The sequence below is a fragment of the Chrysemys picta genome, chromosome 7 (genome assembly GCF_011386835.1).
Source record: "Chrysemys picta bellii isolate R12L10 chromosome 7, ASM1138683v2, whole genome shotgun sequence".
Taxonomy (NCBI): Eukaryota; Metazoa; Chordata; order Testudines; family Emydidae; genus Chrysemys; species Chrysemys picta.
In genome coordinates, this window is record NC_088797.1 from 46233982 (window position 1) to 46248278 (window position 14297).

Below are 14297 nucleotides of genomic sequence, written 5' to 3' on the forward strand. Positions count from 1 at the left end.
TCCCTCGGCAGATTAAATTGGAGCAGGTGTTCTTTGCTTGCTGTCCTGCACTGTTCTGTAGTGCTGCTGTGTTCCATACCCAGCAGCGGCTGCATTTTGGCTCTAGAACGTGTGATCCCTTGCAGCCGGTATAATCTGTATACTTTCCTAGGAACCTTTAGGGGTTACATCAGGAGTTCTATCATGTTTTCACAGGGGGGCCACAATGGACACCTCCTATTCCCAGGGGCATAACATCCCTTTAGCAATTATTAGCACAGGAAAGTATGTACACCTCTACCCCGATATAACGCTGTCCTCAGGAGCCAAAAAATCTTACTGCATTTTGGTGAAACCGCGTTATATCGAGCTTGCTTTGATCTATCGGAGTGCACAGCCCCGCCCCCCTGGAGCACTGCTTTACTGCGTTATATCCGAATTTGTGTTATATCGGGTCGCGTTATATTGGGGTAGAGGGAATGTCTCTTGGGAATCTTAGGAATGTCTCTGACTCCCATTGCTGTAGTATCGGAGCGCCTCACAACCACCATGTGAGGTAGGATGGGGAACTGGGGCACAGAGAGACTGTGTCTTGCCCAAGGCCAGTGGTAGAGCAGGGAATTGAACCCCTGTGGTCAGGTCCTAGGCTAACACCCTCATCACTGGACCCTCCTTCCTCTCTGGATATTGTATGTTCTGCAAATGTACTTTAGCTGTCTTCTAATGCAGTTTAGCCACCAGAAACAAGAAGCAGAGCCAGTGTCATGTGACTAGCAAGTGTGTTGGGTGCCACTCTTGGTCCACAGGCCACAGCAGAAAATACACTGGGCTACATACTTGGAAGTTATCATTTGACTGCTAGGTGTTCGGAGTGTCAGAGTAACGGTTACCCTCTTTTTGTCCAAGCAGGAGCTTCTGGGACCTTTGCCCCTAAAGAAACCACGAGGAAGGCCAAAAGGAAGCAAAAAACTGAGTGCCAGTGGTGGGCAGACGGTAAGAGACGATGGCACATGCTCAGCTTATGGGAGGATGCCGAGCTCACTGGCAAGCAAACCCTCCTCTCCTCCAGGCTTTTGCTGGGGGAGCACGAGAGATGCCCTCTTTCATTAAAAGACAGGCAGTTTGTGTCGTCTCCTTTTTAATTTTTGTTTAAGTCTTTAAGCTCTGACAAACTTTACACTCCTCTCCCACTGTTCCCATTACATCATCACCAGGGCCGGCACTTCCACTAGGCGACCCTAGGCAGTCGCCTAGGGTGGCAGGATTTGGGGGGCGGCATTTTGCCGTCCTCGGCAGCAATTTGGTGGCGGGGGGTCCTTCCGCTCCACGTCTTCGGGGCGCTTCGGCAGCGGGTCCTTCACTCGCTCCGGGACCCGCCGCCGAAGCGCCCCGAAGACATGGAGTGGAAGGACCCCCGCCGCCGAATGCTCTGAGGAGGAGCACTGCCGCCTAGGGCAGCAAAAACCCTGGCGCCGCTCCTGATCATCACCCTCTGTCCTCTGTCTGCCACCACTGATTGTCCTCTATCATCTGCTGCTGCCTCGTCACCTTCATTCTTCTCCCTCATTATCAGCCCTGCCTAGTCCTCTTTGTAGTCATCCTAAGTCTTTTCACAATGGCACCTAAAGGGCTGCCTCCTTCTCTTCTTTATACTGCCCATCGTCCTAGTCATCATCAGCCTCAGCATCATGTTCCTCCTCATCCTAATTGTCCTCCTAGTCATAGTCCTCCTCCTCCTCACCCTACTCCTCCTAGTGGTTGGTCCTCCACCTCATCCTTCTCCTCCTCTTCCACTGTATCTTTCCTCCTCCTAGTGCTTCTCCTCCACCATCATCACATAGTCCTCATCTGGCACTCTCTGCCTCCTAATCATGTTCCTCCTTTCCTCAGTCCACTACCTCTGCTTCCTCTGCCCAGTATTTCTCCTAAATCTCCACCTCCTGGTTCCTCCTCCTCCTAGTTGTTTTTGTTTTCATCCTAATTTGCATACTCCTCCTCTGACATCCTCCAATTCTGCCTGGTTGATATCCTCCTCTAGGCTACCTCAGTCTTCTGCTTCATCTGTTTAGTCATCTCCCAAGTCCTCCTTCCCATAGAGTTCCTCCTTCTAGGTGTCCTAGTCTTAATCCTAGTTTGCCTGCTCCTAATCCACATCTGCTTGTCCTCCTCCTCTCTGATGCCTGGCCAGCAACCTCCTCTTCTTCCTCTGCCTCTCCACTCTTTCCCTACTCCTCTTCCTCCTAAGACCCCGCCGCCTCCTCCTAGTTGTTATACTCTTAATCATAATCCACAGTCACATAGGAAGACCTTAAAATGAAGCCACCCCGACCAAGTTTAGGCCTGGCCTACACTTAAAAGTTAGGGTAACATAGCTACAGTGTTATGGAGTGTTAAAAAATCCACATATCTGAGCACTGTCACTATGAAAAATTCACACACACCCCCAAGTGCCGTACTCATACTGATCTAATGCATGGTGGAGATGCAGCTAGATCAATTGAAGAATGCTTCTGTCGACCCAACTACCATCACTTGGGGAGGTGGGGTTCCTACAGTGATGGAAAAACCCTTTCCATTGCTGTAGGAAGCATCTACACCATGGCACTACAATGTTGTAGCTGTGCCACTGTAATGCGGACATGGCTTTAGTGTGTTGATCACAAGTGCAATAAGTTATGAAAGAGGACTAGATCATGTCTTTTGTTTTAACTAAAGGTAGAATCTTCAGCTGAGAAAAGGCCAAGAGGGAGACCCCGAAAGTGGGTAAGTACAATGACATCAAAATCCTCTTTTGTTCCCTCTCCTTGAGTTCCTTCTCTCAAAGCCCAGAGGATCCCCCATCTTTCTGGTCTGCTCCTCTTCTCAAGATCATTAGCTGTGCTGATGCTCTTTCAGCCTAGGAGGCCTGGATGCAACCTTCTTTGGGTCTTGAGCACTGATCTGGCCAGATAGGAGAGCAAGATTCTTCCTCCTTCCTCCCTCCCGCCCACCCCAGGGTTGAACATTCTGCAAAAACACTCTCTTATCCAAGAACCTCTGGCAATATGTTACACTTAATTCAGGAAGCAACTCTCTTCCACTCCCTATTCCCAACACTTCAAAAGCAAAGATTCCTGAGCTTCTCTGCAAGAGCGGTGCTTTCCTTGGGAATTCTGATGGAGTAAGAGGGATTCCTAGATCTCAGGTTCATTTCAAAAGGGGAATTTTAGAATTCAAGGAAAAGAGAAGGTCACTGGAGTGAGAAACCTAGAACTCTGATAGCAGAGGGCTCATTAATCTAGCAGACAAAGACATAAAGAGATCCAAGGGCTGGAAGATGAAGTTAGATGCCTTATTTCTAGCCCGAAGGTGTGTCTTTTTAACAGAGAGGGTAATTAGCTGTTGGAACAATTTACCAAGGAATATGGTGGATTCTCTGTCACTTTAAGTCTTTAAGTAAAGATAAGGTGTCTTTCTAAAGAGAATGATCTAGCTCAACCACAAGATATGGGCTAGTTGCCGGAATCTGTGAGTGAAATTCTGTAATCTGTTATGCAGGAGGTCAGACTAGACTGGTCGATCGTGATCGACTGGTCAATCCTAGAGTACCTTCCAGTCGATCGTGATCTCAAGCAGCACAGTGTGGCTGCCGCTAAGACAGGCTCCCTGCCTGCCCTGGGCCCACACTGCTCCCAGAAGCAGCCAGCGCACCCCATGGCCCTGGGGGTGGTGAGGCAGAAGTCTCCCTCCGCATGCTGCTCCTGTCTGCAAGCACCGGCCCTGCAGCTCCCATTGGCCATGAATGGGGAGCTGTGGCTAATAGGACCCGCAGGGGCGGTTCTTGCAGAGAGGGGCAGTGCTCTGAGCCACATGCTCCCCGCCCCCCACCCCACCCCAGGGGCCACAGGGGCATGTTGGCCCCTTCCAGGAACAGTGTGGGGCCGGAGTAGGCAGGGAGCCAGCCTTAGCCTCGCTGCACCTGCCACCGACCAGGAGTCACCAGAGGTAAGTGCTGCCCAGCAGGAGGCCACACCCCAACCCCCATCCCTGAGCCCCCTCCCAGAGCAAGCACCCCAAACCCCCTCCTGCACCCCAACCCCCTGCCCCAGCCCTGACCCCCCTCCCAGAGCCAGCAGCCTGTACCCTCTCCTGCACCTCAACACTCTGCCCCAACCCAGAGCCCTCTCCTGCACCCAAATTCCCTCCCAGAGCTTGCACTTCTCATCCCCTCCAGTACCCCAACCCCCTGCTCCAGGTTCAGCCCAGAGCCCTCTCCCACACTGCAAATCCCTAGGCCCCAGCCCAGAGTGTGCACCCCCTCCCAAACACCAAATCTCTACCCCAGCCCGGTGAAAGTGAGGGTGGGGGAGATCAAGTGATGGAGAGGAGGGGGATGGAGTGAGTGGGGTGGGGTTTTGGAGAAGGGGTGTGGCCTCAGGGAAGGGGCGGAGTAGATCCTGGGTTGCCCTTAAATTGAAAAAGTGATCTTGGGCGTAAAAAGTTTGGAGACCACTGGACTATATGATCACAGTACATCCTTCCGGCCTTAAAATCTATGAACTCAGAAGATGATGCCCATGGAATTCCTCCCTTAAGCAAGAAGGCTGTGGGAGATGAGAGTTGGAGCTCAAGGAACCCACAGGCATCAGTGGGAACTTGTGTCAGAAACTAAGGCCGCGTTAAATCAGTTCTGCAAGCTTCCCACTCCCAAGCCTTCTGATGGCTTTGACCAGACTGGTCCAAGTTGAGATCCTTCCTGTGACAGATGATCTGATTCATCAATAATATATATTTATAACCTAGGAAGATAAATACGGAGGGGAGAATAGGATTAAAAACCTCCACCCAAGCCAGACTGAAGTCATGCTCTGATACCTATCCCCAGAACAATGGATAGACCTATGATAAACCTATCAGCCAGATAAGTTCATTGGCTTCTCTCAGAGCAACCAATGAAGGGCTGCGCTTGGAGGGAGAGAGTTCCCATGGGGGAAGTGCCACGGCTTGGAGGGGTTGCAAGGTGAGATCCCCTAATACAGTACTCCTAGGAGGAGCGAGCACTTGACAAACAGTTGGTGAGGGGGGAATGTCCTCTGGACACAGCTCAGGATTGAAACTCCTACAGGGAAGGCCAGAGAAGAGAAATGCTATTTACATATCAAATGGCCTTTTCTTCTCTGGCATCCAGCTGAGAAAAGGCCACATCTAGTTCAGCCTGTGAGAAGTGTAAATCCAGAGACGGTACTCTAAACACCTCTTCTGTTTTAATTCCATCTTCTCTCTTTCTACTTTCAATGCCTCTAATTCTAAGGAAATCCACTGTTGCGTGGGATTTTTAAGCAGTCCGGCCTTGAAGGGAACAATTTCTAAGGAGAGTACAGAAGGCAAAAGGAGTTCTGGAGCTTATGCTCTCCTCCCAGTCTTGGTCAAGGGCCATGGACAAAGTTGTCCTATCCCAGTGAGTTGTGTGGCCATCAGGCTATGGTAGGCAAACACAAGGGGTGTGGCTGAAGGACCATCCTAGGAGATGGGAGTTGGTGGTGGTGTTTGGTTTGCAGTGCTAGCAGCATATTGGGTCTGGCTGTGGTGAAAACTCATAAGAAGCAACCATTGGAAAAACAAGAATTATAGAGGAGAAAATCTGTTCTATACTTATTTTCTTTTTGGGTTAAGATTAAGAAAAGGCAGAAGGAGGAGGTGAGCTATGAGATGTTAAAGGAGGAGTAGCAATAGAGCTGTGTGGGGAAAGAAAACTACTTTAGCAACTTTAACAATCAACAAAAACAAGTGTTGTATTCATGGGATCATGACCAGCATGGTCACATGCAGCCAAATGGGGGCTCAAGAACTGCAGAGAATGGAGAAACCTCGCAAGGGAGGAACCAGGCACAGCCAGTGCCAGGAGCCAGTCAGGGCCTGAGGAAGTTGAGGGAGAACAGGGCCACAGCAGACCAGGAGAAGCTGGAGAATCCAATGTGGAGGATGAGACCTCACTGGGGAGCTTGGAGGATGAATGGAATGTCTGCAGTGACAGGAAGAACCGCAGAGCATCGCCTGGGCAGAGTGCCCAGGGCAAATGGGTCTGGGAGTGGAAGAAACACCAGCTGGAGACAAAGAGACTGCAGCTGCAGGAAAGATAATGTGTTGAGTAGGAATTAAAATGCCAACATAAGAATGGAGAGCATGACAGACAGCATTATCATGAAGTGGGCACTAAGTGGTTGCACAGCCAGAGGCTAAGGTATTGGGTAAGTGGAGATAGAAATCACCCATCTTATTCCACAGGCAATGTAGCTCTTGAACTGTGTCCTATACATAAAGAAGGTGGTACCATCTATGTTTTCTAAAGGCTTGTGAATGGAGGTGCACACGGAACTGGGTAGCTGCTGTGGATAAGATGCAGTTTCTAGCCCCCTTACCGAATGGTTAATATTAACAGCATGATCTCAATGGCCAGTGAAGAGTGTTTGAATGACGAGTTTAAAATCACTTTGCTGCATAAATTTGAAGAGACCTGTGACTCATACAGAAAGAAATTTCAGGGAGCTTGGAAGCAGTGTATGAAGGGTTATTCCGAAGTTGCTACTCAGCTTGGAGGAGACTTCACAACAGAAGAGGCCTTTGGGCTGATGGGAATGGGACAGTTTTATATGCTGTGCACTCAGGAGTTGAAAGTGTGACTCATGGATCGGAATCCCAAAACTCTGTACATGGCAAGCAGATTAGCTGAGGAGTACATCCACAGTCCTTCTGGGACAGATGAAAGGTCTGGGGGGCGGGTGGGAGGTGATCATTGTAGTGCTTAAGAGTCCTAGTCATGGACCTGGTTCCCCTTTTGCTAGGTGCTGTACAAACACGGTCAGGTAGGAACTTCAGAATGATCTGTGAGCTGCTGAACTTGAAGCTTGGGAAGAGAGAGATTCCCCTGAGGGTTAACCTGGCTGGGGAGGTTGGCAGAAAAAAAATGGTTTGGGGTGGGGGAGGAGAGAAGATGACCTCAGGGTACTTGATAAACAGGGTGGTGGGAAATTCTCTTTCTGGGTCCAGCATGACAGGGGAGGCCAGAGAAGATAATTGCTCTTCAAACACATGGGAGTGCCTTTTCTTCTCTGTAACTGAGCTGAGAAAGCAGCAGCTAGTTCAGCTTATGAGAAGTGTAAATTGAGGGTTGTTAAGCAAAACACTTCTTTTGCTTAAATTCCATTTTCTCTGTTTTTATTCTCACCACTTGTAGTTTTAAGGAGATCTGCTGTCATATGGGTGTTCCAAGCAGTCTGGCCTTGGAGGCAGCAAACTTGAACTTCTAAGAGGTATAGGGGGCAAAAGGGGTCTCAGTCACCCGTCTCAGTCATGGGGGATAGACAGAGGTGTCCTATGCCAGTGAATTGTGTTACCATTAAGCTACAGTAGGTGTATGCAAAGGAAGAAGCTGCCAATCCTCGATGAGAGTTGGCAGTGGTGGTTGGTTTATACTCCTGGTAAATTTACCCAATGGTCTGTAATAATCTGAGTTTGTTCATCTCTAGTTATTACCGCAAGACCCATCTTTTCTCCCAGGCCAGTAAGGAGATGGGTGAGGCCGGATACTTGTGTGAGCGGAGCTCTGGTGGGGTCTCTGTTGGAATGAGTGCATGAAACATTGTCATCGTGGCAGTGATGCCTCTGTTTATCTGAACAATGAGTTTAGTAGCAGTTGGAAAGCCTAGGTTGGGTGCATTATTATTATAGAGCTGCAGAAATCTAAGCAAGTAAATATACAGAAAACTGAGGCTCCCTAAAGAGCATGACTGGGGGGGAGAGAAATGTTGTGCTAGATTCAGAGCACTAACCAGCTGTCAAACACCTGCTGGCACAGTCTGCCCTGTGGTTAAACTGACACCAACATGTAGGAAGAAGACTGGCTCAGCCATGACTTTCAGCCCACTTCGCAACTGTTCAGTGTGCCTGACATGGGTAGAGACCAGGATCACCCCAGGTGGCATTTGAAGTGCAATGTGTGGAGGGGGGGGGAGCAGCCAAGCATGAGTTTAAAGGCATGCAGATACCTCCCTGAGGCTCTAAAGAGGAAGTGAGGTGAGGAGGAGTAGGAAGAACTGAGAGAGAAGGACTAAGATTCTCCAAACATGAAATAATTGAGCTAGGCAGAAAAGGCTGTTCCAGCAGAGGAAGTATTGTCCAGCAGTTAGGGTACTAGTCTGGGGCTTGATTTCTCTGCTCTGCCACAAACTTCCTGTATGACTTTGGGTAATCAGTCTGTCTCTCTGTTCCTCAGTTTCCCTATCTATACAATGGGGATAACAGCCCTGCCCTGCCTTCCAGGGGTGTTATGAGGATAAATATATCAAAGATTGTGAGACACTAAGATACTATGTTAATGAGGGCCATATAACTAACTACCTCAGACAGACAGAAAAGGCATGAAAAGGCAGTGAGTATCCAAATACAGTTACTGAGGGTTCTTGAACACAAAACCAAGTAAAATAAGAATTGTCCTATGGGGCATAACCTTGCACTGTCCTTTCACAGCTAAAACATCCTGTCACATTTTTATATATTACATCCCAAAAAACTACATTAAAAAGTAGAACTGGTTGGGAATTTTCCATCAATGTTTTTTCACTGGAAATTGCAGTTTTCATAACATTAAATTTTTTTCCCACAGGAAATGTTTTTTATTTCCCATCAGAAAAATCTAAACAAAGTAGATCATTTTGGGTTGGGTTGACCCAAATTAGAACATTTTCAGATCAAATTGAATCAAAAAGTTTTGTTTCAGAGCAGTTTGACGTTAGTCTGTGTCCATCTGAGCTAATGCAGTGCCTCATGGGAGATGGTAGTTCAGGTGCTTCCTGCCCGTGTTCTTCTCTATGGGCCAGACTCCCTGACTAGACTGCATCTCCCATTATGCACCATGGTCTCCTCTCTGGTTGAAATCATGTGATGCATCATGGGAGTTAACATAACCACGTATCTGCATCATGAAGATGTGATCCAACCAGGGAGCGCCAGCCCACAGGGGAGAATAGGGGGACCTTGAATTGAAACTTCTATGAGACACCATAGCAGCTTATGCAGGCACTAATTAATGTTGAACCAGCCTCAAACAAAACATTTCAATGGGCTCAACAAACCAGAATGAAAGAGTTTGATTCAGCAATGTTGAAATGAAAGGTTTTGAATCAACCTTTTTTTGTTTTTTTGCACTTATTGTTCTGTGAAAAATGTTGATATTTCACTTTTCCGTCTCAATTCAGACCAAAACCAAATTTCACAATATTGCCATTTCCACAGGACAGAAATTCTGATTTTAACCAGCTCTAGTTATAAGAACATTAAAGCTGCAAAGTCAAACACTCAAAAATTAGGAATGCCAGCATTAAGGATGCCTGTGCAACTATAATTTCATTCCTTTGTGCTGATGCATTATGATACAGTCTTTAATTATATGATCCCATACTCTTTTTTTCTACAGGACCCCTGTCTCATTCAATGCCTAGGATGAGGTTGGGTGGAATAGAGCAGGTATTTAACAGAACACAGCAACATTACACAAGAGTTTTAGGAGAGGAGAAAATGAAAGACATTTTATGCATATGAAACTACAAGGGCAATCCAGGGAGGTAAAATATAATTTCCCAAGATGGAATTTGTGGCTTACACCACTGCTCTTGAAAAAAATGCCATGGGATGTTTAATGACCACAATTGGCCAGGACCTCAGTTTTACATCTTAACCTGCAGCGCAGCTCTCCCTGGTGCCAGACGGGGCCACTGGCTTAGTATTGACAGAAATCCTTACTGAGCCACCAATACTACTTCCTCCATCTCCTGTTTCTTCCTTGGAGGTCACCTTTCCACGTACTGTTCTGGCCCAAATCTTCCTTATCTTATGAAAACGGATTAAATTACAGCCCAGATGGGTAAAACACAACGTCTTTTGGTGTTTAACATACACCTGTAAAACACTAATAGGACTCCAGGAGCTGGAGTTAGCCTAATGTTTGGACCTACACCCCTGACATAGTGGTATCTAGGAGCCCTCTTTCCATGAAGCATCCTTAGTAGTTAGAGTACCATGGTGCACAGAAGAACCAGCAAGGGAGAAAACTAGAGCACAGGTGCAAGTCAACCAATTCATAAGAGAATGTTATCACTCCATATGTACCTACATGGGGAACAAATATTTGATAATGGGCTCTATAATCTAGCAGGCAAAGGTATAACATAATCCAATGGAGAAATTGAAGCTAGAAATAAGGTATACATTTTTAAATGAGGGTAATTGGAACAATGTGCCAAATGTCATGATGGATTCTCCATCACTGGCAATTTTTAAATCAAGATTGGATGCCTTTAAAAAAAATAAAAGAGGACATGTTCTAGTTCAAAAGGGATTTTTTGGGGGGAGCTCTGTGGCCTATGTTGTTCAGAAGGTCAAAGTAGATCAGGGGTAGGCAACGTACGGCCCGCGGGCTGCGTGCAGCCCGTCAGACTTTTTAATCCAGTTCTTAAGCTCCCGCCAGGGAGCAGGGTCGGGGGCTTGCCCCGCTCTGGCGCTCCGGCCGGGGAGTTGGGTTTGGGGCTTTCCCCGCTCTGCATGCGCTGTGGCTCCATGCAGCTCCCGGAAGCAGCAGCAGGTCCCCACTCAGGCTCCTACGCATAGGGGCAGCCAGGGACTCCGCACACTGCCCCCACCACAAGCACCAGCTCTGCCACTCCCATTGGCCACGGTTCCCTGTCAATGGGAGCTGCGGGGGTGGCACCCACAGACCGGGCAGCGCGCAGAGCTCCTGGCCACGCCTCTGCATAGGAGCCAGAGGGGAGACATACTGCTGCGTCCTGTAAATGCTGCCCGGAGCCTGCACCTCTGACCTCTCCCACGCCCCAACCCCCTGCCCCAGCCCTGATCCCTCTCTCACCCTCCGAACCCCTTGATCCCAGCCCAGAGCACCTTCCTGCACCCCAAACCCCTCATCCCCAGCCCCACCCCAGAGCCCACACTCCCAGCTGGAGCCCTCACCCCCCACCCCAGATCCCAACCCCTCCCCCATCCTGGAGCCCCCTCCTGCACTCCAAACTCCTCAGCCCCAGCCCAGAGCCCCCTCCCCTGACCCCCAACTCCCTGCCCCAGCCCAGAGCCCCCTCCTGCACCCTGACCCCTCATTTCTGGCCCCACCCTGGAACCCCAGAGCCCATACCCCCTCCCACACTCCAACCCTCTGCCTCATCCTGGAGCCCCCTCCCGTACTCTGAACCCCCCTGCTCCACCCCCAGCCTGCAGCCCCCTCCTGGATCCCAAACCCTCATCGTTGGCCCTACCCTAGAGTCTGCACCTCCAGCCAGAGCCCTCACCCCCTCCCACATCCCAACCCCCCGCCCCAACCCGGAGCCCTCTCCCTCACCCTGAACTCCTCATTTCTGGCCCCATCCCATAGCCTACACTCCCAAGCAGAGCCCTCACCCCCTCCCACATCCCAACCCCCAATTTCGTGAGCATTCATGGCCCGCCATACAATGTCCATACCCAGATGTGGCCCTCAAGCCAAAAAGTTTGCCCACCCTGGACTAGATGATCACAATGGTCCCTTCTGGACTTGGAATCTATGCATACCGATGGTGAAATCTGACAAATGGCTTGTGTCTCATTGTGATGCCCTCCTTTATTCCTCCTTGATGCTTTTATATCACACTGAGGATAGTAGACCAATGGGTTTATCTTGATAGTTTCAGGACCTATGGCAAATTGACATGAGTATCAAACTTTCTGTATATCCAGCACACTAGTGCACATAAGATCCTCTTTATTTTCCATCTGCAAATGGGTTAAATGGGCTAGAAATGAGACGAGAGTAGAGCTGAATGGCTACCCTCTCGTTTCATAGACTGCAATCGATTTCTATTTCTGATATTCCACAGGCAGGCTATGGGATTTCCTGGGATTTGCTGTCTTGTGCACCTGCATCATAGGGGAGAGTGTTCCCCATTAAGCCAACATTGCATAGGCTGCGGGGCTGCCTTCCTCACAAATATCGTAATAACTGAACGCCTTCAACAACTATTGCCACACTCTCACACATCACATACGCATACACCACAGGAACACATCCGGACACCACACACAATACACATTGAGCACATGCGCACGTACAGCCAACACGGGCACAGGCTGAGAAGATGGGCCTGTCCTCACTCCTGCACAGCTAATCATTTAAAAGGCACTAATTAAAGATTTTTTTGTTTGGATCTAATTCGTTTGGTTGGGTTGATTTGTATTTTATCTTCTCTGACATGATTTCTGTGTTGTTTGTTGGTGGTTTTTTTTTTTCTTTACAGCCTCAGCTACTGGTCCAGGAGAAAGAAACCCAGGAAGGATATCTCCAAGAGAGCAGTGACCTGAATTCTATTTCGCCGCCTGCCACAGGAGGTTTGGGATTAGATAAACAGAATTATCACAGGGTTAAAATATACAACCATCCTAACAGTAAACCATGCATATATCCCAGCATCTATAACACCAAATACTGGGACTCTGCTGGATCTTAGAAACTAAGCAGTGTTGGGTGTGTCAGTACTTGAATGTGAGACCTCCAAGGAACACTGCATCATGTAGGCTTAGCAAACCAGTATATGACACTTCCCTCTGTATGAGTACTGAATATTCCAGGATGCTGTTACAGGCAGAGAGAGGAAGCATTGTACTTCTGGTTTTCCAACAAATTATGAGACTGAGGTTCTGGCCACTTTGGATGTACTTAAGATCAATCAGAAATTATGGGCTTGATGCATGAATCACTGGATAAAATTCTCTGGGCTGTGTTATGCAAGAAGTCAGACTAGATGAAGTCCCTTCTGGCCTTAAAAATAGGAGTGAAGGCTCCTCTGCTCTTTTCAGGAGAGTGTGGAAGTTGTTATTGTCATGGATAAATTCCATTCTGGATAATTCCATGCTGCCTCCAGTACGCTATTCCTCTCCTCTTCCAGTCCTAAGCTCTAGGTTAGTATTGTGTGCTGTTAAACGGTTGCTGGGATTTCACCAGAGATGCTAACATTTTAGTGGTGGATGAAATGACAACAGCATTTAGTGTGTATTTCTGATTATAAAGTGCTTTGAGATTCTCCAGGATGAATAGTGCTAGGTAAAAGTAATACCATTGTCATAAAAAACTAGAGATGGGCAACAGCTAAAACCCTGGTTCTGAATACACCAGACCCTTGGAAAAGTTTGAATCCAGATTTGACCTTTTCAGCTTGAGCCCATTTCTCGCACAAAGACTTGTGCAGAATGAAGTTTGCAGGAAGCTGGTCCTTTAATGCTTTCCCTTGAGTGGGTAGGGAAAGGGAACCAGCAAGAGGTAGAAGTTGTCATTAACACTGACATGCGGTCAGCACAGCTGCACCCTCATCCCTTTACCGTTGGTGTCGTTTAACCTGGTGTGCAAAGCAAGCTAACTGACGTCGGGGAGCCAAACCCAATCTTGGTTTCTTAGAAAGTCCCTGGAGATGCCACATGATGAATGCCAAGTTTGTTAACCTCAGTTGTTTGATTCGGTTTCCTCTTTGACTCCTGGTCCCATATCACTTCCTGCCACTAAGTTGCATGATGACATCAGTGCAGCCACAGGCTTATACGTGATGACCTCATTTCCTGCCCAATTCTCTGTCTTATTTCTGCTTTTCGTAGAGCTGTTAGCATCACCCAAAACCGCAACCTAGGTGGGTACTTTCCTCTTCCTTTCAGTTTGAGCAGGACTGAGGGCAGTGGCATGTGGAATACATTTCCCTCCTGTTACACAGACAGGCAGGCACAGATGCATTAGGATAACCAGATGCTGCAGTGAGTGTGAGATGGCAATGTAGCACGTGGTACTGTAACACAGCCAGCTAGTTACTTCTGTACTTTCTGCTACAGAGATGGGGATGCTTTCTTCTAGTGTGTGCATTTCACTTCCTGGAGGTACAGAGATTTGTAGCACTGGAGACAGGAAAGCTGCTGTGTCCTGGAATGAAGTGTGGAAGGTAATACAAAAGCACACATAGTATGAAATCTAATACTCCTCCTCTCGGGAGTAATTCATAACAATTTTGATTCAAACAATAGCCTAAAAATGAATCTGGGATGCAGTCTTGTATGTGGAACCTTTAAGCTGGTGATTGGATAAAAGTCACCGGTTCTGCCTTGCTGGAGACTTTATAGATTCCAGATTCATTCAGGAGTGTGATGCTGTGATAGCTGCTTCCAAACCGTTAGTTTCTGAATGTGAGCCAGTTCCACGCACCTGCAACTAACTTAAAAACTGGGTGCTGTGCTGCTGACAGGATTTGCATTCTCCACACAGAGTG

At 48.1% G+C, this 14297-nt stretch overlaps 1 protein-coding gene across 2 annotated transcripts in view; it reads left to right on the forward strand.

Annotated features, from left to right (window-relative positions):
* Positions 1 to 14297, forward strand: part of LOC101940152 (high mobility group protein HMGI-C-like) — a 37800-nt gene that overhangs the window by 16724 nt on the left and 6779 nt on the right. For both annotated transcript variants that reach the window (XM_024108765.3, XM_042861752.2), the window contains exons 3-5: positions 889 to 972; positions 2695 to 2742; positions 12291 to 12381. In XM_024108765.3, the coding sequence (XP_023964533.1) occupies positions 889 to 972; positions 2695 to 2742; positions 12291 to 12381 (223 nt within the window). The remainder of the gene's footprint in view (positions 1 to 888; positions 973 to 2694; positions 2743 to 12290; positions 12382 to 14297) is intronic.